The 25,082-nt window shown below is 39.7% G+C and overlaps 2 protein-coding genes across 4 annotated transcripts in view; one reads left to right on the forward strand and one right to left on the reverse strand.

Annotated features, from left to right (window-relative positions):
* Positions 1-3,715: 3,715 nt before the first annotated feature.
* On the forward strand, positions 3,716-10,977 carry faim2b (Fas apoptotic inhibitory molecule 2b). The gene is made up of 12 exons (XM_049581970.1): positions 3,716-3,730; positions 4,331-4,379; positions 4,678-4,745; positions 5,150-5,214; positions 5,304-5,357; positions 5,452-5,502; positions 5,627-5,666; positions 5,769-5,806; positions 5,892-5,979; positions 6,074-6,169; positions 6,401-6,454; positions 9,730-10,977. Exons 1-12 carry the CDS (start codon positions 3,716-3,718, stop codon positions 9,877-9,879), a joined length of 768 nt encoding a protein of 255 aa, XP_049437927.1. The 3' UTR covers positions 9,880-10,977.
* Positions 10,978-13,347: 2,370 nt separating this feature from the next.
* Positions 13,348-25,082, reverse strand: part of rbms2a (RNA binding motif, single stranded interacting protein 2a) — a 37,752-nt gene continuing 26,017 nt past the window's right edge. For 2 of the 3 annotated variants that reach the window (XM_049581930.1, XM_049581936.1), the window contains exons 4-14: positions 24,291-24,382; positions 21,270-21,427; positions 21,046-21,125; positions 20,809-20,918; positions 20,578-20,621; positions 20,281-20,374; positions 19,964-20,014; positions 19,681-19,791; positions 19,451-19,531; positions 17,919-18,006; positions 13,348-17,224 (exon numbers count right to left, since the gene is read on the reverse strand). In XM_049581930.1, the coding sequence (XP_049437887.1) occupies positions 17,926-18,006; positions 19,451-19,531; positions 19,681-19,791; positions 19,964-20,014; positions 20,281-20,374; positions 20,578-20,621; positions 20,809-20,918; positions 21,046-21,125; positions 21,270-21,427; positions 24,291-24,382 (902 nt within the window). In that variant the 3' untranslated portion in view covers positions 13,348-17,224; positions 17,919-17,925. The remainder of the gene's footprint in view (positions 17,225-17,918; positions 18,007-19,450; positions 19,532-19,680; positions 19,792-19,963; positions 20,015-20,280; positions 20,375-20,577; positions 20,622-20,808; positions 20,919-21,045; positions 21,126-21,269; positions 21,428-24,290; positions 24,383-25,082) is intronic. The other variant, XM_049581944.1, reaches the window with a different exon arrangement.

The raw sequence follows: 25,082 nt of genomic DNA on the forward strand, positions 1-25,082 counted from the left end.
GTGAGTATGCAAATGCTCAGGGTGCCAGACAGTACAAGGAGAAGACGTCACCGCTGCTATCACTAACAGCCCACTTGAAGGCCTGGGAAAAATGCATTAGTATAAATGTTTGGGAACATTCTCTATAAACAGCAACTCTGGCCTCCAAAAGTCTCCATAATAAGCCTTGTCACTGTTTGTTATAAACCAGACTGACGTGGACAGATACAGCCTGTCCATGTTCTTATTTTACACTTTAAATTACTGCTAATACAAAATAAATGCATGTGGTTTTTGTGCACAGCAAATATAGATTCATGCTGAGATTAATATTCCCTCTGAGGTAACTTAATCAGGAGTGCATGTGACTCCTCATATGAATATCAGGAGACACATATCCAGCAGTATATGCTGAATAAAAGCAATGAATCGCCTCCATGTCAGGTGATTCTCTGGCAGTCAAACTGTCTCAAAGCAATAGCACATACACTACCTCTCACTCGGTGCCAAGATGAAAAATGAGCATCAGCCAAAAGCTGCCCTCTGCACTCCTTATATGTGAACACTGCCAAACTTTTATTCTCAGTGTGGTATCAAAAGAAAAAAACCACTGAAAGTCTTCTACAGTAAAAGTCTCAGTTGGAGCTGTGACAACCAGTGTTCTAGTCATTTCTATGAACTGTGTGAGGGCTTCACATGCCACCTACTGGACAGGATGATAACAACAGGAGCACATATTGGATGTGACTTTATTTTATGATTAGAAACAGGGACCGGGGCTAATACTGGAACCAAACGTCCATTCTGTCAAAATCAATACCCCCTATAATCAAGCACTCAAAAACACAGACAAACAAAGACTCAGATCTAACCCTTACTCTAATCCTGTAACGCGTGTGTGTGTGTGTGTGTGTGTGTGTGTGTGTGTGTGTGTGTGTGTGTGTGCGCCACTAAACAACAAGCAGTCAGCATCTCTGTGGTGTATCAAAGTGCAATCTCAAAATACCAGGACAGCATATCTGAGGTCCAAAGTTCATTCTCACTTGTGAAAGAAATCTCATCACATGGCTCATTTAGTCGCTGATCTGGAGCTTTTGATCATATCACATGATCGCCATCAGCAGATAGAGTTTGCCAAGTCATATTGAAACTGTAGTTCTTTAAATTTCCATTGTTTATTTACATTAACCTTTTGTGAGATTGTTTGTCAAGGACCACTTTAATTCCTTATAAGTGAGTATAGCTTATGTGTTGTCACAAAACATGCTTTGCTTTACTATTAGAGGTAATAGAGACAGCATTTTGTTATTTAGGAGCCTTATACCTCTGGTCCAATGATCTGCTTACTCTCCTGAGCAGGGGCGCACCATCAGGAGAGGCAAACCAGGCAAATATTTGGAGCCCCACAAAAAAATCTAGGAAAAGAGTCCCCGCTGGCCACTCACATTGGCATATTTTGGAGCTATAACCCCTTTAAACCTCCCATTAAGGCACCAGACAGTGCACCAACACTGCCCCATAAACACTTAAGTGGAGCCCCATCTAGCAACTGTGGGACACCTGGATAACATTAACTGGGACAAGGCCTCTTTGGGCTTCTTTGAGTGGGGCTTCCTAGAGTCTAGGATCACCTCTGTCCCAGTGTAAAGAAGCCAAGGACACATGTATTTGAGTAACAATACTACAACCTGCAATCTGTCTGGCACATGTTCCTTCTTGCAACATACACTGACCAATTTAATCTTGTCTGCTGGTGCCATCTAGTGGTGACAAGGGGGAAGTGTATACAGAGGCATTTTGTATTAAATGTTTTATGGGTTGAGGATTGGAGGAAATTCACTAAGCTATCTGCATCCCATTTATTGCATCCCAAATGTCACTTAAACTTGTCTTTTTTAAAATGTTGATACCATTTAGTGTCAGAATCTGTTTATCCTTATCGTCCACATTGTTTTGTATGGCTCCGCATTTTGCATTTCTGACTGAATGCCTGAATGGCTCAATCAATCAATCAATTGATCGATCGATCAATCAATCAATCATTCAATGCCTCTGTGTTTTTACCTATTTTCTGTATCATATGTGCATCTGTGTCTGTGTATGTGTTGTGTAAAAAGCTGCTAGGTGCCTTAATTTCCCTCTTGATTGATAAAGGATCTATCTATCAATGAATGAACTGAAACACAGGTTTTGTGGTTTCAGACAATGTTTCACCACAATAAAGATCACACTTCCTGCTGAACATTAAAGTAAAGTAACATTATCAGACATCATTGTATCAATGTATTGTATCAGCACTACATCAGAATCAGCTCTTAATGTACATAAATAGGCATACAACTACAAATAAAGCTGAGCAAATTAACACACTTTACTATGAACTTTGGCTACGTACACACTCACACACACACACACAAAATAACGTACAGTACAATCAATGTTGGAAACAGTTGGACAGTAGCGCAGATAGATGTGCTGGAATGAATTTAGAATGATAACGTGGTGCATACTTATACATGATATACATATGTTTGACATTTACATGTTTGCAGTGTGTATTTACACCAAAAAAAAATTCTGATGAGGTGGCTGCTTAATGTTAACTATATCACTATATAGCAGGCTTTTTGCACCCATTTTCACTGGTTGTCAATGGAAGGGGAACCATGAAACCTTATCAGTAGCTTTCTTATGTGTGTCCTTACTTTATGATCTATACTGAGACAAATCTCAATATGAAATACAGTAACATGTTCCTTCAGAGCAGTTTATCATGCTTGTGAAGTTCGTAATGGTCTTTTTGGCAAGGCAGATGGTAGTCAAAACAATATTAGTAAAAATAGTGCCTGCTGGTAAACCTCAAAGGTTATGTGTTTACTCCATAATGTTCTTAACTTCAATCTCATTAGCCTGATGTGCCTGTTACAAAACCAGTCTCTTACACAAAAACATGATGTCATACAGTCCGTTCATGGGATCACTGGTGTGCTGCTAAAAATAAAGCAGACACAAAAGTCATCTCATAAGTCATATCTCATAAGCTCACTTGATAATGATGTACATTAATGTTGTCACTCAACATGTCAGTGTATGTAAACAAATCCATGTGCACAGAGGTTGTTGGTTTTGTTTTGTATAATATATTACTACACAATATGAATACAAATATGTAGATTATCAAACATATTTTGTGTCTGTGCTCCTCATTTCCCCCCAAAGTGGAGCAAAACAGTTATGTAATGAATATGTAATTCAGATATGTAAGTCCTTTGAGTCTTTTCTGGTGAGCACTAGGATGATTAACCGTCCTGGAACACTGTAGAGAAGGTTTGTGCCAGCAATGGGAGACATAAACGACACCCCTGTTTTGCAACAGCAGTGGTACGGTCTGGCTTCATCTTAATGTTTTTGCGCTACCTGGACAATTCTAGAGCGACCTCATTTGGCTGAGGATAGGGGTGGCGTGGGATCAGGGTTAGAGAGAGATTAACCACATGGAGGCATATAAAGCTTCAGTGTAATCCGCACGCTGGAGACAAATTCAGAGCAACAACTATTCCACCAACAACATTTTTTTGCTTGCAACTCACAGTATTTTGGACCACACAAATTACACAAGAGAAGAGGAGCTGAGTGTTTTTTGTTTTTTTTTTTAAGACAAGAAAAACATTAATCTGTGATTTCAGAATAGTTTTCCTCATCATCAGCAACTCAAAGGTGCAAAAAGGGGAAAATCATGAAGAAGGGAAAGGTATGTTTTTTACTTTCCTGCCTTACAGCCACACCACAGCTTTGTAATACATTGTATAGTGGTTGACTTGAATGCAGTTTTTAAGTTTGTATTCTGAGCTGCAATAGATACTTATTCTCCAAAACTGAGCCCAAAATGAGCTCAGAGAAGCACAAATGATGAAGTCATGCAGTCATGCTCCGAGTCAGGATTGTAGGGCTATGGCTCTCCTCTTTCTGATTATTTTAATGACCACATCACAGCCAGGCTAAAATTATAACAATATATCGTCATTCAATGAATGTAGGTTTCAGTGTACTTCAATTATAGTGTTATACACGCTGGCTGCAAAAAGATGGAGGCCCATCGCATCCATCCTAATCCTTTGACCTAATCAAACATGGAGGCTGTTTTGTAGACAAATCTGTTATGAAGGATTGTCTGCGGGCAGCTTTAATAGTAAAATGGAAGGTATCATAGACTGAAGATGAAAGCAAAATTCATCTTCTCCATACATGTTTTATTCCCCTGTGCTACATGTATGGGAAATGCAATGACAGTTATGCTTTTTGTGTGTCTGATTAAAATTTTAAGAACGTTCAAACTTTAATTGTATCCCAGCAGGTCGGTGATGAAAAGGAGCCCCCTACTTATCAGGAGGCGACTGCAGGTATGATAAATTCCATTAGTTAAAAGAGTATTATGTTCTTACGTTCTGTCTAGACTCACTACATAGAGTACACACTTGTTTGTGTGAAAGTATATGTGTAAAAGTCAGATTTACAACATGCAGTGAGTGAATGGTTCTTTTATTATGATTGGATTGTTTGTTTCATTGCGATTTTTAACTGTAAGGATGTGGTAAAAGTTGTGTCTTGACATCACATAAATATTTAAATAATGCTGCAGTATCATTTTTAGTGTGTCACCATGTGTGACCAGACGTCTCCTCCCTGCCTCTCTCACAGGATATGAGGAGATGGAGGCCCAGTTCGCCTGGGACGACAAGGTCATCAGGCAGACCTTCATCAGGAAGGTACAAATGTGTAATATAAAGTTAGGGCTGGACAATATGGAGAGGATCGAATATCACGATATGTTTGAACAAACACCTACGGTTTTGATTATTGGTGCTTGATAAATAATCATCAGTAATGTGGATATAATGACTGAGTGTGTAAAGGCAAATAATAGAGCAGCTAGAACCGTCTCCAGAATTCATAAAATTACATCACTTTACTCTATGCAGCCTTTACAACCAGAAAAACACAATCATTATGATATGACCATATCCAAAATCTACAACAATATTTAGCCTCATATCATGAAATCAATTGATACATTGCCCAGCAACAATATGAAACAAGTGTCATCAGTACAAACCAATATCACAGTGAGTCTTCCATTGCTCTGACATTGTCTATGTATGCCTCCCTGCAGGTCTACGCCATTCTCTTGGTCCAGCTGTTAGTGACAGTGGGAATTGTTTGTCTCTTCTCATTTTGGTAACTACTCTTTTGAAATCTCTCAAGTTTTTGTTTTTAGTACTTCGATTCAAACATGAATTTAATCCATTTAATTTTTGTCTCTACAGTGCACCTGTGAGGTATTTTATCCAGACACATCCAGGCTTGTACATGGCGTCTTAGTAAGTGAAAACATGATGATTGTAGTTATTGTGTCACCTTTATATTGTTAGACGTTGTTTACTAAATTTCGTATTTATTTATGTTTTTTGACAGTCTCATGTTCTTTGCCACCTACATCGCGTTGTCCTGCTGTGGAGACCTGAGGTAATGCTTCTTTGCAATACAACTAACAACACAAATACTCATTATGGTGAACACATAATACTGTGTAGATTTATATTTGTGAATTTAAGCTGTGGATTTTCTTTCTTTTTTTTAACCTAAACAGGAGGCAGTTTCCTTGGAATGTCATTTTGTTAGTTCTCTTTGTGAGTATTCCTCATCATGAAAACACACCGCAATATGCTCTTCACTCACACACTCAACACACACCCTAACTGCAGCGATATTTCTTCACCCCTCCCCCCCAGACTGTGAGCATGGCCTTCATGATGGGATTTGTGTCGAGGTAAATACATATGTTCATGTGGGTGTTTTCGATGTTGGTTTCAACCCATTCCAGAGTAAAAGACTCCTTCCTCTCTTCCCTCCAGTTTTTACAACACCAAATCAGTGGCTCTGTGCCTGGGAATCACAGCTTTGGTGTGTCTTTGTGTCACCATCTTCAGCTTCCAGAGCAAGGTCAGAGGAAACTTCTTACTTCAAACTGCTTTTAAACAATCAAACAAGTGAAAAAAAATCCATCATCTGTTTCTCTCTTTGTCATCTGTTGCAGATTGACGTCACATCCTGTCAGGGTGTCTTGTTTTCTTTATGCATGGTCATGCTTCTCTGCGCCATTACCCTCTCCATTGTCGTCCCTTTTGGATATGTAAGTTTACCCACACCTTTCTGGAAGAAGTCTGAAATAACCTTTTACTGGTGATGAGTCCAGCCCCAGTTGCAGGATAATGCCTGCGGTGCTGCTAGCTGTATTTGGGTGTGCATTAACAAGAAGGGATTATCACAGATAATCTTGCAAAGCACTCCTGAGTTTTTCTTAAATTAGCATCCCACTGCCCTTCTTAATAGTGTTTTGTAATGCATGTGTCTCGCACCACAGGTTCCCTGGTTACACGCCCTGTATGCTGTGGGAGGAGCCATCCTCTTTACTTTGGTGAGAATCACATCATGAAAATATGGAGGCCCTTTTCCACCATTTTGATCCAAAAAACAAACAAACAAAAAAGATCCTACAAGTCATTATAAAGAGAAACTTTCTCCAAATCATGACTTAGTATCTCAAAATAATGAAAAACGTTGTCAAAATGATGACCTAGCATCTTAAAATAATGACATTAATGACTTAATTTGTCAAAATGAGAAACTTTGTAAAAAATAATGAGAAATTTCCTCAACCTGGTTTGGTTTCTCAAAATTACAAGAAAATCTCAAAATAATAAATTAGTGATCTCAAAATAATGAGAAACGTAGTATCGTTCTCATTACTTTTGAGGAAATTTCTCATTATTTTGAAATACTAACTCATTATTTTTGAGATACTAATTCATTATTTTTGAAATATTGACTCATTATTTTGAAGATACTAACTCATTATTTTTGAAATACTAACTCATTATTTTGAAGATACTAACTCATTATTGTACAATACTAACTCATTATTTTTGAAATACTAACTCATTATTTTGAAGATACTAACTCATTATTGTACAATACTAACCCATTAATTTTTGAGATACTAACTCATTATTTTTGAAATATTGACTCATTGTTTTTGAAATACTAACTCATTATTCTTGAAATATTAACTCATTGTTTTTGAAATACTAACTCATTATTTTTGAAATACTAACTAATTTTTGAGATACTAACTCGTTATTTTGAGATACTAACTCATTATTTTTAAATATTAACTAACTCATCATTTTGACATACTAACTCAATATTTTTGAAACATTAACTCATTTTTAAAATACTAACTCATTATTTTGAGATACTGGGCTCTAGTTTCACGGAGGGTGGCGCAGGGTGGCGAACCCCGCGCAGAACTAGTTTCGAGCAGCGCAACCCGAGGCGCGCTCAATTTAGTAGTTTGGCTTACCGAGGTGCGCTAAGATGGGTGTGGCAGGGGGAGGTGTCGACAGATCCAGCTTGGCAGTTTCGTGCCAAAACGCTTCGCCAAAGGTGCGCTAAAAGCTCGCCACTTGGAACCAAGTCTACTGTCAGCGCAGGCGGAGCGCAGCCGGTGTAGTGGAAGTTTGGCTGACCGGCGGACAGTGCGCACACATCACGAAAACCTCACAGTCAGGTTTCCAGAATATCAGGCACATTAACAATGCCATAAATAGCCACAAAAACCACTATTCAATGCAACTATCTGCAATCAGCACATAAATGTATCTCTATACATCTGATGTCAGATCAAAGGGGATTGGCACCACTTGGCACGTTTGGCACGCGTAATGGAAACCCAACCTGATTTGATTAACACAAACTAATGAGTTCACCTCCCTCTCAGCCAACCACAAACAGCCACAGCATCAGATAGGGAGTATATATTCAGCATCTGTCATCTTAGAAAAGCCAAAAGAAAAGAAACAGAGTGAGACTGTGAGAGAGAAAGAGAGAGCACGCGCGTACGAGAGAAACGCAACATTGATTTACGATTGTGGTGACCTCCTCCGAGGCTACCTTTGCATCATCAGCCCGTGGAGGTCTGCTCGCAGTTCCGTATATTCGGACACTGCGAGCTTGGACCTCCTGGACCAAAACATCAGTTTCCTCCTGGGAGAAGTTTGGCCATCTGACGCTGCTGCTCTCTTCTGCCATGGCGAATTGAGTAAACTCTCATTACGCCTTCGCGTGGCGCATTTAAGGGCGAGGAGAGGGGCTCATTTGATTGGTGTGATGTGTGTAAAACCCACTCCACGCCTTCTCTCCTCCCTCTTTCTGACTTGCGCAGGACGGAGGGACGGAGGTGGGAAAGAGGAGTAGCTGCGCCAGTGCGCACAGTGTGCCAAACTTACAAAATCTGCCTGAAATAACTCATTATTTCAAAATACTAACTCATTATTTTTAAGATAATAACTTATTATTTTGAAATACTACCTCATTATTTTTAAGATACTTACTCATTATCTTAAAATTCCAACTCATTATTCTGGAATACTAACTCATTATTTCTGAGATACTAACTCGTTATTTTTGAAATACCAACTCATCATTTTTGAAATACTAACTCATTATTTTTCGATACTTAATAATTATTTTTTTTTTAAATAACTCATTATTTCAAAATACTAAGTCATTATTTTAAAATACTTACTCATTATTTTAACATACTAACTCATCATTTTAAAATACTTACTCATTATTTTGAAATACTAACTCATCATTTTAAAATACTAACTCATTATTTTTGATATACCAACTCATCATTTTGAAATACTAACTCTTTTTTTTTAAATAACTCATTATTTAGAAAATACTAACTCATCATTTTAAAATATTTACTCATTAATTTTGAAATACTAACTCATTATTTTGAAATACTGAGTCATTATTTTTGAAATACTAACTCATTATTTAAAATACTTACTCATTATTTTTGAAATACCAACTCATCATTTTGAAATACTCACTCTTTATTTTTCGATACTTAATCATTATTTTTGAAATAACTCATTATTTCAAAATACTAAGTCATTATTTTAAAATACTTACTCATTATTTGAAATACTAACTCATCTTCTAACCGCTTCATCCTCTTGAGGGTCGCGGGGGGGCTGGAGCCTATCCCAGCTACATCGGGCGAGAGGCAGGGTACACCCTGGACAGGTCGCCAGACTATCGCAGGGCTGACACATAGAGACAAACAACCATTCACGCTCACATTCACACCTATGGACAATTTAGAGTTATCAATTAACCTAGTCCCCAATCTGCATGTCTTTGGACTCTGGGAGGAAGCCCAGAGAGAACCCACGCTGACACGGGGGGAACATGCAAACTCCGCACAGAAGGGCTCCCACACCCGGGATCGAACCGGCAACCCTCTTGCTGTGAGGCGAGAGTGCTAACCACCACACCACCGTGCCGCCCGAAATACTAACTCTTTTTTTTTTTTTTTTTTTTTTGAAATAACTCATTATTTAGAAAATACTAACTCATCATTTTAAAATATTTACTCATTATTTTTGAAATACTAACTCATTATTTTGAAATACTTACTCATTATTTGAAATACTTACTCATTATTTGAAATACTAACTCATTATTTCAAGAAAGTTTCTCTTATAATGACTTCTTTTTTAAACAAACTGGTAGAAATGGGTTTCCATATAAAGATCTCAATATCGTCCACCTGAAGTTTGTTTGTAAACTAATTCACTCTCCCTGGTTCTTCTCACTCTGTCCCTCTTTCTGCCACAGTTCCTGGCGTTTGACACCCAGATGCTGTTAGGGAACAAGCGCTACACTATAAGTCCGGAAGAATATATTTTTGCCACCCTCAGCATCTACCTGGACATCATTTACCTGTTCAGCTTCCTGCTACAGATCATGGGAGGAAGCCGCGAATAAAGCATTCCACCTCCTCTTCTTCCCCTACATAGTATTAATTTGTCCTTTAACTGATCTATTTGAACTGCTAACAAACTCAACAATCAACCTGGATATACTACCCTCGTGAACAAGACGACATCAGGGGTAGGCCCATATGGTTTTTCATGAATTTGTTTTTTTCTGTATGTATCCATGTCCATAGAATCCTGCTGCTGTTTTTGTCACCTTGACACAGCCCACACCTGCCTGATACCTCACTGCAGGGGCAGAGCCTGATGTTTGTGACTCAACCCAGACCTAGGGGGGTCCAGAGGGTATGCTCTCTTTGCCGTTTATAGCAGCTACACGCACCATTTCTTTGATAGTTGCCAGGGGAAAAAAATAATACTCTTGAGCAAGTATCTATTTTCTATCAAATATCATCTCTTGAAAAGAGGCAAAAATTGGAAGTTGACATAAACAGCATCACTGAGAGTACACAGACTGGATGTTTAGCTGAACGAATCTGCTACATGTGAATCCATGCTGTAATAATTTGAGCTGCTCTAATTTCGAATCAAGGATCCCCAACAAGGCCAAGTAGATGTAGTCTTTAATAATCAGAATTTAATATTAGGCCAACAGAAGAACATTTATTCAGACATAGTAGTTTAAACAAGATGGGTACGTATTATTATCTGTATGACACAACATTGGAGGTATTTTAAAGACCTAAAAGATTCAGGGCTCACTGTAGTCATTCACTTTACTCTGACCATTCCTTTGTATGTGATTTTGTATTTCTCAGGGGTCCACTGTGACCCCACCATCCTACAGTGTGTAGTCAAACAGTCATTAGGCTCATAAGTGGACAACAGACCAAAACAGAGTTAATTATTATCTGTTTCCATCACTGAGCCAAAAAGGGAGATTCATAAAATCTGCACTTTCAGGTTGTGTTTGCTTTAATAACCAACTGTTTCACCAGTTATGTACAGTAGATACAGTTTGTTTTATACTTGTTTTAATGCACATTATCACTGATGACAAGTTTAGTGTTTAACTGTATGTGTCTGAGATATTTTCACCTCAGTTTGAGCGTGGATGTTTTTGCCGGGAAATACTGTTTGAGTGAAACTGAACCACTGGATTTCAACTAACATCTAGACTTTCGAAGCTATGATACAACACCAACCACAAAGGGAAACTGTGTGTTTGTAGCATCATTCTTCATACTTTAACAACATACTTAAGTTATTAGACATCAGTTGCAATTTCTATTGTAACATTAATGTGGCCTTTGGGACGTGATAGAAAATGATTTCATGTGAACAAGTTGATGATTAGAATATGAGCTTTAGAAATGTTCAAACTGTATAGTGAATAAAACACATGGCATGTTCATATTTGTTTTTTCTAACAGTGAGCTGTGTCCGTTTGATTCTGATGTTTCAGTAAAAGTGACTCATAAAAAGTTGTTTAATGGTGATTAATCATTTCTTTACAGCTGATACATTCCATATGTCCTAACAGCACAGCTATTAAACTTTGTGCACAAGTAAGACGCCAAAGACAGTCAGTGGAAATGCCAGAAAACTTTTCATGAGTGGCCAGATGGGGCCACTGAAAATCTTGGGGAGGCGCACCGAAACCCAAAGCCATTGAATTTCAGGAATTCAATTTTGCTGTTGTAGTATAGTTGAAAACTACATCAATATGAGAGTACAGGAGTCACATACTTATATATCTTGGTCTCTTATTTTACAGTTAATATTACTAATTATCTGATGAGTTTAGACTAATATCAGTACAGTTAGGTATGGGTACCCATTGAACCTGTATTCATTCATATATGTTGAGGTGAGAGTTGAAAAACACCATGTCAGTTTTTCCCCTGGCCAACATTTAGTCTAACTTTGGAGTGTTATTTAGCCCCCTTCCCAACAAGCTAGTATCTTGTTATTAATGGATACCTTAGGTTGTCTAGTTTCACAAGAAACCAATTTTGCATTAGCTTAAAAAATGAAGGTGCGATGGCCCCCTAAAGACAGCAGTGTTAAGGCTCCAATTATGTTTATCAGGGTAAGCTATTGGTGCCACTGCACTCAGGTATCTGTGCAGTTAGCTGAGCTAAATTAATCATAGCTGTAGATGCGAGTATGGATGGTTTCCTGTCTGTGTATTAGGCCTGTGATGGACTGGTGGCCTGCACAGGAGTTACCCCTCTGCTCCGCTACTGCATGCTGGAACAGACTCCAGCAAGGCAAGGCTGTAGGTTTGGTTTCAGAAAAAAAACCATAAATATATATGTGAATGGTATTTCGTGCACTCTTTATATTTGTATCAATCTGGCAAATAACACATTGTTATTAATTAAACTGGGCTTTCCAAATTAATTTTAGTGACTTTTTTTTATTTTTAACAAATGTTTTAATAGTTGTAATATTAATTATCAATTATGTCACCTCACATTTACTTTTTGTTGATACAGCCCTCATACGTTATTACTGCTAAATATACGACTTACATCTTTGCTTGTGTTTTTTACTGAATGTATTACGCTTCTGTCGGTCCATCGGTCCATCTCATTCTTGTGAACGCGGTATCTCAAAAACACCTTGAGGGAATTTCTTAGAATTTGGCACAAACGTCCACCTGAACTCAAGGTGAACTGATTAGATTTTGGTAGTCAAAGGTCAGGATCACTGTGACCTTGCATTCACCTCATTCTTGTGAATGTGATATCTCAAAAAGGTCTAGGAGGAATTTCCTGAATTCGGCACAAACGTCCACATAGACTCAAGAATGAACTGATAAGATTTTGGCGGTCAAAGTTCAGTTATTGTGAAACTATTTCACACAAATGTCTAAAATGATTAAATGATGACATTTTTATCCAAAAAGTCAAAGGTCAACTTCACTTTGACATCATAATGTGAAATGCAAAAACACTTTTCCGGCCATACCTTAGGAACCAAGGGGTGACATCTGGTCAGATACTGAATTGGTGACACTAAACTTGCATGTTAAAATATGTAGCTTCTCTGCAGAAACATCCATATTTGAGGCATTACTGTCTGTCTATGTATGAGTCTGGACAGATATGGATGTAAACTGTAACTGCAACTTGACTGGTTCACAAAGGCATTTGACCACAAGGCAGTAATTCTAGTTTTATATGTAGAGGTGTTTGCAGTATTTTTTTCAGGATTTTGAGCGGAAATTCCCCAACTGAATTACATCCTCGGACTTCAGTCCCCCGTAACTCATAACAAAACAAGTAGGTTTAGAAAATGGACAGTCAGCTTTGACCTATTGAGCTACACAAACACATGCAAATACCTTCAGAGTTATGATGACACATACCAGTGCAGTAATTATCAATACAGCTGAAACAGCAGCAGCAGGAGGAGGTAATGATCCATCTGCTGTCAATAATGCAGCCCCTCCACTCAGTTACCGTGAGGCAGAAAATCAAAAGCACAGTTCACCCGATCATTGAAACAAGGCTTTTATTAAAAAAAAAAAGAAAAAAACTGACATATTCAAATTCAAAAGAAAACCAAGAAAGGAGGAAAATCTTATCTCAATCAATAAAAAAAACACAAGTTACAGACAATTTAGCAACTCTGGCACAGGAAGACAAAAGTAGCCAAGTGGCTTTGCAAAATAACCAAATATCAAAACCTCTTTCCTCTTAACAAAACTGTACAAAATGAGTTCTTGTATAAATAAGAAAACTGTTCACAAGCAGGGAGTGGGATTAGCCTATCGGATTTTCAAAATGCCTGGGATGCACACAAACCTGGTTCACACAGTGTGGAGTTTAATTATTTCTAGGTCAAAAATGTCACCTTATAACAACATTTCTATGTTTTAATAATATAAAATACAACTATTTAAACTGCCCATCAGCCTAGTGAAACAACAGTAAACTACTTTCTGTACATTAGTATCATGAGGTTATGTCTGAAAATAAAACAAATGATAGACACTCTATGTTAACCAAATGCAAATAAAAGGGGACATTTTGAAAATCCAGATTGGCCAACATCTAACCACCTGTTTGGAAATCCTGTTTTAGCAGCAAAACATTTTGAAGCTATGAAATAAGCCATCAAATCTCCATTAGGGTGGACAAAAAAAGAGCATTTTCAAATTGGTGTGGACTAAAAAAATAAGTGCGAGGAGATTTGTCTTTTTTCTGATATTGTGTACACAACTGATCTCACTATTCCTACAATTAAATGTAACTTAAGGTTCTACTTTTCATGATGCAAATTTTGGAGCATCGTGACTTTCTGTAATCTCTGCTGACAAGTTTTTAAAATATAAAAAGAAAATAAATAAACACTGCATTGTAACAAGTGGTCATTTCATAGTTTCAAAATCCTGTTTTTGTATTAAAAGTGATGGCTAATACATGGAATATCATTTCTCTGAACATATAAACAATATCCATGACATTTTCCTTCATGGTGCACTGAATCTGAAAAACTTGCTAGTCACTGTGTTATCTGGACAGGTTATAAATCATTAAAAAAAAACACACACACACACACGAGAAGAAACAAACAACATGGTGTACAGAGAATAGTGGAAGGGAGGAGGAAAAAAGACTATTTACAAAATTAGCTCTCGTGTCTGAAACTCTCGCTGTCGTAAAAGCTCTGGATTCCTCCTGGGTGTCTGCAGAGGCCAATAAAGTTCATAATGAGTCTACATGCGCACCAACTCTCCACCGCATTACGTATACTGAGGGAAACTCAGCTTCATTAACACATGTAAACAAAACCAGATCGTTCACGTGTAGTTTACTTTATGACAGATAGAGTAGTGGAAAAAAAAGTTCTCACAAAACCTTAAACTGTGGTCATAATGTGGAATATTGTGTGCACGTCACCACCTTTATTGCGATCTTTCTCTTTCTGGGTCTATCTGAAGCAGAATTTTATCCAGCTACACACACACAACACATGATCGTCTACGAACCAGAGAGCTAAAAGACGGGGCGGCTACAACATCTTTGGTTGTGAACAGAAACACACAGCAAAAAGCTGACGTGAAAAAAAAAAAGACAATGTAAAGAGAAACAGAATCATCAAACTGCGAGCCTCAACAAAGATGTTTTCACACTGTGTTTATCACTGGACTCAAACGTAGATGCCTGAAGAGCGGGAAGAAGAGCTCCTCGTAACCCTACAGCTAGACGACCTACTCGATGGCATTCAAACAAGCCTGTTGCTATTTCTGTAGTATATACAACTTAGTGTCAACCCTATGAGAGATCAGGCAGTTCATCCAGAGGAAAACATTAAGGCTTAGCTAAAAATAGTTTTTGCAGAATTTCGGATCACTCCTAAATTCATTCAGACTTGCTGTCTCACTAAAGGCTTCAAGAATCGTCTTTAATGGCACTTCCATGGTCTAGTGAGCAGTCCTTTGTAAAACCATTTATTTCTATTATCTACATATCTACAGTTTTTTTGATGTCTGCATAAATTAAAGTTCAACATATTTGGATGTTGGTGACATGAGCTCCACTCGAAAAGACTGAGGCACACCCAGGGCTCGTGCGCACGAAGCCTCTTTGAGCCGCAACACTGATGCAGCGCCAGTGTGAATCATTTGGATCAGCACTAAAATGAAGTCATTGTTTGGTTCAACTCTCAACTCCAAAAGGCTTTCCCCAAACAGGCCCGACACAACATGAGGACAGAAGACACAAGGTTTGGAACGGAAAAACTGAACAAGAGAAAAACTTGATGTGCACAACAAAACAGCATCAATCCCTACACAGAGAAAAAACTAACATCTATTCTTAAAAAAGCTAAATTCTACAGCTAAAATCTAATCTACTTCAAAGGTAAATTCATCCAAAAAATAAGGCAAAGTAGCTCAAAAAGGTTTTCAAGTGACAGACGAAAGCAAAACAGAAACTTTCTACAAACTAAAAAAAAAAAAATCACTGACAGAGAATCAAACTCAGGTGACAACAGCAGCATTGAAAAAAAAAGACTTACAGCTCCCTTTCCTTTCAAACTAATAATTCTCAGGGATAGTGTTAGTCTTCTATTTGATTTCCCTCATCGCTTTTGCTAAACTATATCTTAATTTAGTAACTGCAATGTTCTTTGTACACATAATCTTTCAGTAATCTAACTGCTCAGATCTAAAGCACGTTCACTTCATCCCTTCGACAGAGGATGAATTTAATGATACCTGAAAGTTTGCCACAGCAAAACCGCTTAAAACCACTTCTCATGGACATGGATGTAACGTGGAGTTACACTCTAACAAAACAGGACGACTATTAGTATGAACAGGTGTCATTTTTGTCTTCTTTCATGGCGCACACAAGACTCAAACTACTAAAGAATCATTTTCATGAGCCAAAATATTAGAGCTCATCATTAATGCATGGGGTTAAGTCCATTTCATCATCATAGACTACAGTATTAAATAACGTCTTTTCTATAAATGTATGTTTCAATGATCTAAAAACTCTAAAAAATAGAACTATAATTCAAATATAAATAGAAATAATTGATTGTCTTTTGTTCACTTATGGAAGAATGTTTAAAAAAAAGAATTTGATGAAACTATAAATAGTCAATGTTATTATTATATAACATCTGTGCGTGAATAGAAATCTCTGCAGCAGTTACAGGAAGAAGTAGCTTTAAACGGTTTGCCTCCCCGCGGTAATAATGACCCGACACATCAGACCAGCAAAAGTGTTTTGTAAGTTTTTTAAATCTGTACAAATTGTTACCCCCGCTGCTGCAAATAGAACATCAAACAACAGACATCAGGAAATAAAAATAAAAGTTTGCATATTTTACAAAAAAATAAAAGACACATTGTGTTTCAACTCTTCCTTGAATCACCCTGAAACGTCCAGAATGCTTGTTTTAAAAAATAAGAATTTGTTATATTACGTGCACAAAAATAATGCTCTGTGTCTTTTCCTCCGCTCTTAAGTTTTTTTTCCATTTTTTTTTTTTTTTTTAACTTCTTGTGTTCCTTTTTTTCAGTTATCAAAATAGATCAAAGCTTCTGTGAAGAAGATTCCCACCTTTGGTTGATCAACGCTTGAGGATGTGAGCAGGAAAGTCCAATGATGTAAGTGTTGTCCGTTTTCTTAAAAAAAAAAAACAAAAAGAAAAAAATACAGACATTTATACACACGCACACACACATACACACACACACACACACGCACGCATGCGCGCACACACACAAACAAACACAAGCACACATGTTCCTTTTGTTATCCATGTTCAAGTCCGGGTGCTTGGTGATGTCACAGAGCACAGTTCTCTTCCAGCTGAATCCTGTTTGGTTGGATTCATCTCGTGCCCTCGGCCCCACCCTGCTGGAGCTGAGAGACGCACACAAGTTAGTAATGACGCACTGAACCTGCTCAATCATTCCTATACCTTGAACACGTACAATATATCCTTTTGAATTAATTCATAACCTTCATGTACTATCGGGCATGCACATCCATGTTAGCAGGTTTTAATGCAGCAGTGACCTAAAAACAATATTTCACTCACAAGATGATCATTTGCATGTCAACCACTCACCCTGTGTTACACTGAATTTTTAAGAAAACTTTTTCGCATGCGTCAGTGGTGAACAAAGAATCCAAAATGGAGAAAGCTCTTGATGGATTTAGGTAAAAGAGGTCTGTGTTTAGCCACAGCCAAACCATATGAAAACATCTGTTTACAAGCTCTCTCACAACTCATGCAGTATAATCAGGCCCCCAGGAACGCTGCTCAACCTGGAAAAATATCCCCTGCAGCCCAAAAAACATTTTCCCCACCATTATATACGCCACCATTATAGAAGAGACGTGGATTGGATTCATCCTTAACCATGGAGGCATGCCAGAAAAACAAAGTTTTCTTCATGAATTCAGTGTAACACGGGGCGATCAACTGATATACAAATGATCATTTTGTTGGTGAAGTATTCCTCTCATGACTTTGCAGTTTAAGTGCTTTAAAAATATCGGCCTACGTTTGTCTAATTTGCAGGACACAGCAGAGAAACTTTCACTGTCCTACCTTAGCTTCACTTGGTGTGTTGGTATGAGTAGTTTGTGTGTTCTGCAGGAGTCTCCATGGCAACCTGTTGCTGTTGACCACCATTTTCCTAAAAAAAGATGGACAGAGGACAAATAATTCAAAATTAGTATACCTGATAATTAATGGTAATGTGTTATTTTAACAGATTAAAAGATACAAAGAAAAAGAAAGCCTGTATTTTCCCCCTGCCCTCCCCACCACGCTAAGGACATTACACTTTTTTGAGTGGATGACCCAAAGTAAAACATGTGAAATCTGTTAACTTAAAGCCAGTGCATACTCTAGGACGTATTTACTAAAAGGTATGCTCAATATTTTACCTTCTGCTATAATTAAAGGATTGGCTGAAGTTCATCAATGAGACTGACTCAATTCTACCCTCACACCCGTCACTCTACTCCACCCTCTCCATCCAATCACACCCTCAGCCCACCCTGGCCTACTACTGTGCCTCTTCCCATTCATAAACCTGCTCTTTTTTCCATTCACTGTCTGTGGCTCCTACCACAATCACTGAGCTCCACCTTCCTACAAATGACTCAAGATTCCCTGCAGGCTCAGCCGCCCTCCTGCAGAGCGCTCAGCCAGGAACCTGCTACAGCACCGGAGCACACACACTGTGCAGTCTGTGCCAAACGTCTCCATAAAATAAGTCTGTCTCTCATTCACGGCTCTCTGGGTTGAATAATGGAGAAGCTAATATAGACAAATTGTTTGGACAGTACACTGGAGGAAAATTATGTGGGGAAAATACAATATATATTAATACATTCATTAAATAATTAAGAGTTTCCATGAATTATTCAAAGATAAAGAAAGAAGACAGAAAGACATTCTTTACACAGTTTAATTCTGCATATCAGCATGTGCTAATATACAATGTAAATATGTTTGCTGTGAAAAGCTTTCTATTATACAAATATTTGAAAGAGAAACTCTAAAAATCAAAAAGCAAAATTAAAGTCTTCTAGACTGCTAATAAACATGTAAAATCTGTCCTATCAAATTTCTATGAAGACCACCTCAGAAATGGCATGACTCCTGTCTCGGTTTTATCTTTCAAAACAGGACATGATCACCTATACTGTTTTCACACCACATCACTTTCTGGCATCCAAAAATCATCATCACATCATCAAAACCTCTGATATACATTGTACATTATACATTTGTATTTATAGAATACTACAGAAGTCCTCACAGCCACTACGTCAGCTCCTACCTGTCATTAAATACCAGACACACCTTCAGGGCACATGGACACTGTCCAGCTCAGTAAAACAGTCAGTAGGAAGTATTAATAGCCAACTCCACCTACTGTTGTGCCTTAACTCTGCCACTCCTTAAAATACACACAAATAAGATCTGACGTGCTAAAAGCAGCAGCTTTTTTTAAGCACACAGATGTGTCAAGTTTTAGTAAATATGTCCTTATAAGAGTTTTAATTATTAGTCATCCCCATCACGGAAATATAAAATATAAGCAGCTGAGGTTGAGACTAGCTTCATACCTCTACTGGGACACTGGAGGGAGGCACTGGGGTGTACTGGGGGATGTAGGTCCCCTGCATAGTTGTGTTGGCCGGAATATACTGTAGGGAAGGCAGAGAGGAAAACACAAATTGTGTGTAGTATTTGACATCAATAATTGATCTCGTGAATGTCAGGACAGTTAGCTATGGGGGCAATTTACTGCCTTGTCCATTGTGTGTGTGTGTGTGTGTGTGTGATTGGTACTGACTGTGCCCGTGCTGCCCAGGGACAGGTGGCTTAGCTGCTGGGCAAGAGGTCCCATCATGGACGTGGGCTGGATGGACATGGCGTGATCCATTGTCGGGGTAAGAACTGTACCCTATGAATGCACAGAGACACACACAAACATAAAGTCCAGAGTCTGAATCATGTGTGTTTAAAATCCATCACATGAGAGCAAAACATACACAAATATGTCAGAGACTACAGTTAAAACTGGAGTTCAGGACTTTTACGTATAAACGATACTGATACTGAGGAGGGGTACTCACAGCTGGCTGCATGAGGTATGACTGATGGTGCATCCAGGACGGGCTGTGTACCTATAGATCAGGAAACATGTCAGACTTATTTGTGATGCACTGCTGTTGTTTACACAGTCCCCTCAGAGCCCTTAGTATGTAAGTCTGAGCGGTCATGAAAACCTGAGGAACATTTTCAGTAGTGTGGGCTGTGGTCTTCCCTGAGTGTCTGCTTAACTAACATAATGTGGACATAGTAAGGACTGTCTGCACAGAAATTCTTGGCATTAACATACATTTACTCCAAAAGTCAGTATTTGAATTATAAACACAGTGAGATGTCTCACCTGGTAGGATGAGACAGGAGAATGCATGTAAGGTGAGAGAGAAGTCTGGGCGATCATTCGGTTTGGAGCCAGACTGTAGGGTGAGGAGTAGAAGCTGCCAAAGAGAAAACACGAAAACATGTAAACAGCCACATTGTGTCACCAATCTGCAGTACAGTAAGTCTCCACCTACATTAATAGCATTTCTGTTTTCCTGTAGTGCCCAGCAGAGGGCAGCACTTTACTACAGTTTGAGTACAACTCCTATTTTTCTGGAGGGTTGGGACTGTTTTCAGTCAGTCTGTGCATACCACTCACCCATTTTGTAAGGCTGTGGGGTCATACGCAAGCGTCATTCCTCCCTGGGAAAACAATACACAGGATTCAGAAACAGTGAGGTCATGCACACACCGGTGCGGTCTGTGCTAAAACCGTCCAGCCAGCACAGAGTGAAAAATGATGCACTTGCTTGAATTTCCAACAGGAAATGTAACATCTGAACACAGGAAGTTGCCTTTAGGAATCACGAGTTAAAAGTGGCCATCTTACCGTATCTCCATCTCTAGCCCAGGGCCTTCCATTGTGGAGGTACTTCCCCTGGTTCTGCCTCTTCTTCTGGCCTCCGTCTGCAAACTTACATAATAAGGGCTCTGTGGGCACTGTGAAAGCAACAGATCAAACAGGAGAGTGGATTCAATGGTCACGGTGGGGAACAAAAACACTGAGCTCTGGCACCAACAACAACAATATCAGGTTCCCGTAATACAAAACAAACATTCCACGCACCAGGCACTCCCGGTGGAGTCTTGATGAATTTGCCATTGAAATGCTGAATTATGGCCTCGCACTTCTCCGTGGATTCCATTCTGAAAAACAGGCTCAAAGTCAAATTTAATCCTGCTTGTGGAGTGCTGTTTACGTTAGGATTGGGCAAAGACTAGCTTTTATTTACAGCACAAACTGCACTCAAATCACCAAACACCACCATGGAGTAGTATATTATGTCTGACCTGGCAAACCCCACGCCGCGGCTGGTCCCGTTAGCATCTCGGAGGATGCGTGTGGAAATGACCTGGCCAAAGGACTTGAGCATGCTCTCCAGCTCTTGCTCATCCATAGACACTGGCAGGTTGGAGATGTAGAGGTTGGTGGGGTCCTGCTCTTGTTGCTGTGCAGGAAATGAACATGCAAATCAGTTCACGTATTGATTTGGGGTTTTTTTTTGGATCTACAGGATTCTTTATGTTTCATTACAGTACAAATGTATGTTGGTGCAAGTGTTGCAGACACTTGAAAACCTAATGCATTTGCATTTGCAGATGGAAATTTCTTATCACAGTCAAAAATCTTTTTCACACTGCAGAAATTCCTGTGTAGGCAGCAGTGTGACCTGTCTTACCATCAACACCTGCCGTTGCTCTTGGCACATTAAATACTTCATCATATGCATGCACCATGTCAAGCATAATTTTTTAATAGGACCCGATACGGATAAAATGTTTTTAAGCAATTAGTACCAATAAACTGAAAGCCTGAATAATTTGACCCATGTGGTGCATGTGTCATTTGCTCAACGGAGGCTGTCTGGTTTTTAAAAGTTGACACGTCGCACACATAAATATACTGACACATGCAAATATGAATTTGTCTGCAAAGATTAAGTCATGTATTTGGGAGGAATGTTGTCTAATTAAGAGATGTGGAGTGCTGCAAGCAAAGAGATTATTCAGGGACTTATTTTGCGGCACTAGCTTGAAAGTGAAACCTTGTGTGACTGCGAAGAAGCAGACGGGAAGCCAGGCATGAAGTTAAGGAGTTCAGAGAGCAACAGGAGCCTGGCAACCGGGAGAAAAGAGGCTGGGCTAAAATAAGGGGAAGGGAAAACAGAGAGTGAAGGAAGAGGATAGAGGAGAGGGAGGGTGGGAGAAATGCAAAGCTTAAAATGCTGATATTTAGTGCAGCACGAGGGAACTGACACGATAGGAAGTAGTGGGAGTCTTGAGTAATTTGGGTAATGAAAGAGGAGGATGACAGAAAAGAGCAGAGAAAAAAGGAAAAGAGGATAAATGAGTGCCTGCTGATTAACAGGCTCTTCTCTTCCATCAAAATATCTTTTAGCGCTATCATTTTCCATTTTGTCCCTTCTTCCAGACGCTCGCTGCAATCACATAGCTCTGCAAACTGCAGGTTTTCAAAGTGTCAGATGTAAGTCAAACAGCTATCTCAAATGAAGATTTACTGCCTTTATGAGTGGCCTCTACTCTCAGCCGTGAGCCACCTGGCGAAGAGATAACCTATTTTCTGTGATTGGCGTCATTTATGGGTGCGGCAATACGGCCGTTATGTAACACGGTGGCACACTGCAGGAGGTCATGGGCCAGATGAGATTACTGGAGTTCAAGCCCGCATCACAAAGGAAAAACTCCCCCCCTTTTCATCCTTTCATCTACCTCAGCTAGTACACACGCTATCCTATTTCACATCCAAGCAAATATTCATCCTGTTGTAGATATGAAAATGCTGCTGGACCCATCCCAGGCACATGTGAGTGGGGTTTGCTGAGTGCAATCTTTCTTTTTTTTGTGCACCAGGCCCGAGGCGAGCCATGCCTGTTGAGGTGTGTCTCTGTGTATTTGCCTGTTTGTGTGTCGAGCAGCGTGCGCGAGCTGACGTCTGAGGTTGAATAGGGAGGTGCTGGGAAGTAAGAAGGGATCTATTTTTAACTCTGCCATGGTTCCCCTGCCCCTTGTGCACGCTGCTCCTCTGGGCCCGCAGCCTTGGAGCTAGGGTGGCCCGCTTGGGGACAGAGCATACTCTGAGGACGTGAGTGCAAGGTGTGGCTCCTTCTGTTTGTGAACAACACTCTGCAGCAGCCATGGTGAAGGTGCAAACAGGTGAAGATGCACTTGAGAGTTTGATATTAAACTGATTTCAGACTACTGCTTGTTTTTCCTGACCTGAGGTAACCCAGTGACTCTGAAACAGTTGTGTATATTTAGGTTTTTATAGTGGTTATCAACACCTCTGACTAAGCACATGTTGTCTGGGTGAGGCGAGTCTTGGTGTTCGGTTGCAGTTGTCGGGTATTGAGATACACAGGATTGTGTGGCACTCTTACAGAGGAGGTGGAGAGAACTTAGACTCCGGGGTTTAGTTGCACTGGACTCGTTCAGGTCAGCTGGCAGCGTGGATCTGTTACAGTTTTCTGGGGCTGGGCTGAGGGAGACCCTGGTGTTACATTGCAGTGGGTCTGTTTGGGTGCAGGACACGGGAAGGGGGGCAGGGACACTGAGGTGGAGTGTATTAAGTGCTGGTGTCAGCCCCAGGCCTGGGCCCAGACGATGGACAATGCCAGCCCATTGTGCCTGTCCCATTGACAGTGGGTGTAGTGGCACCCTCCCCTGGGTTCCCTCAATGGGGAGCCTGAGAGCCAGAGGGATCAGCTTAATGGGCCGACAAGAGTTGCTTTGACTGCAGACACTTGGACAAAGAGCTCGGAACAAGTGCTACAACAGTAGCAGGTTAGCAACATACACAAGCACAGAGACGAGGGTGTGAAGGGAGAGGAGAGAGAAGGTGGCGAGGAGAGCGATGAAGAAAGAGGGGACAAAACGATGTTGAAAGGGGAGGATTAACAAAGCAAAGAGAGTGGTGAATTAACAAAAAGTGATGTCATTTTGCTTGTAACAAATCTGCATTAAGCCAGACTTAAAACTGTTGATTATTAGCACAGTTTCAACTTCCAACTAAGTAAAACAGAACACACGCCTCCCTATAAACCAGAGTCTTGCACCCTTGCCAACAGGACACTCACTGCCAATCAGGCCACTGCATGTTACCTTTCACATAATAGAGAGGGTGAGTGTGTGCTTGTGGAGAAAAGGACTATGACTCTTAGTGGTCAAAGTTTTTTTTGGAGATCAATACATGATAGAGAAGGGCCAGAGAGATTAACCCAGTGGTTACTGGTAAATCTGAGGGTAAAAGAAGTGCAGGCTGTATAACAGAGCTGATCAAGTATTAATTCTTACTTTGGCCATCTGAGCCTGGACCCCACTGGACTTCAGAGCTGTAACAGCTTTCTGTGCTGCTGCTGGACTGTCAAAGTCCACAAAGCCATATCCTGTAATATAAACAAACACATATTAAATTTGCTGCAGTGTTACTTTGTTTGGAGTTGTGTATTTTCTTGTTGAGAATTAGATAAGAAGAGCAATACCGCTCTCATATCTGTCTGTTAAATATGAAGCTAAATCCTGGAAACAGTTAGCTTAGCAAGGGGAAACAGCTGGCCTGACTGAGTCCAAATAAGGAGACAGTTAGCTTAGCTTATAAACACTAGAAGCAGTGGGAAACAACTAGCCTGACTGAGTCCAAAGGAGCGACTGTTAGCTTAGCCTAGAAAAAACACTGGAAACAGGGGACAACAGCTAGCCTGACTCTGTCAAAAGAAGGTGACAGTTACGCTAGCTTAGAAAAAGACAGCTGGTCAGCTCTGTCAAAATAAGGTGACAGCTTACCTATCTCAGCACAAAGACTGAAAGCAGAGGGAAATGGCTAATGTGAGCCTGACTCTGTCTAAAGAAGACAACAGTTACCTTAGCTTAGCATAGCGACTGGAAGCATGGGGGAACAGCTAGTCTGACTCTGTCCAAAGAGGATGAAAGTTAGCTTATCTTAGCATAAAGATTGGAAGCAAGGGGAAATGGCTAGCCTAAATGAGTTGAAAGAAGGCAAAGCTTAGCGAAGTTAGCCTAACTTAGCATAAAGACTTGAAGCAGGGGTAAACAGCTATGCTGTGTCTCAAATCGCGCACTTCTGTA

Source organism: Epinephelus fuscoguttatus, linkage group LG1, assembly GCF_011397635.1.
Source record: "Epinephelus fuscoguttatus linkage group LG1, E.fuscoguttatus.final_Chr_v1".
In the NCBI taxonomy this organism is placed as follows: Eukaryota; Metazoa; Chordata; class Actinopteri; order Perciformes; family Serranidae; genus Epinephelus; species Epinephelus fuscoguttatus.

Bases quoted from the DNA above. Each gene is read 5' to 3' on its own strand.
- faim2b (XM_049581970.1), top strand. The intron at 6,170-6,400 runs GTAAGTTTACCC...CTCGCACCACAG, and splicing joins TTGTCGTCCCTTTTGGATAT to GTTCCCTGGTTACACGCCCT. The intron at 6,455-9,729 runs GTGAGAATCACA...TTTCTGCCACAG, and splicing joins GAGCCATCCTCTTTACTTTG to TTCCTGGCGTTTGACACCCA.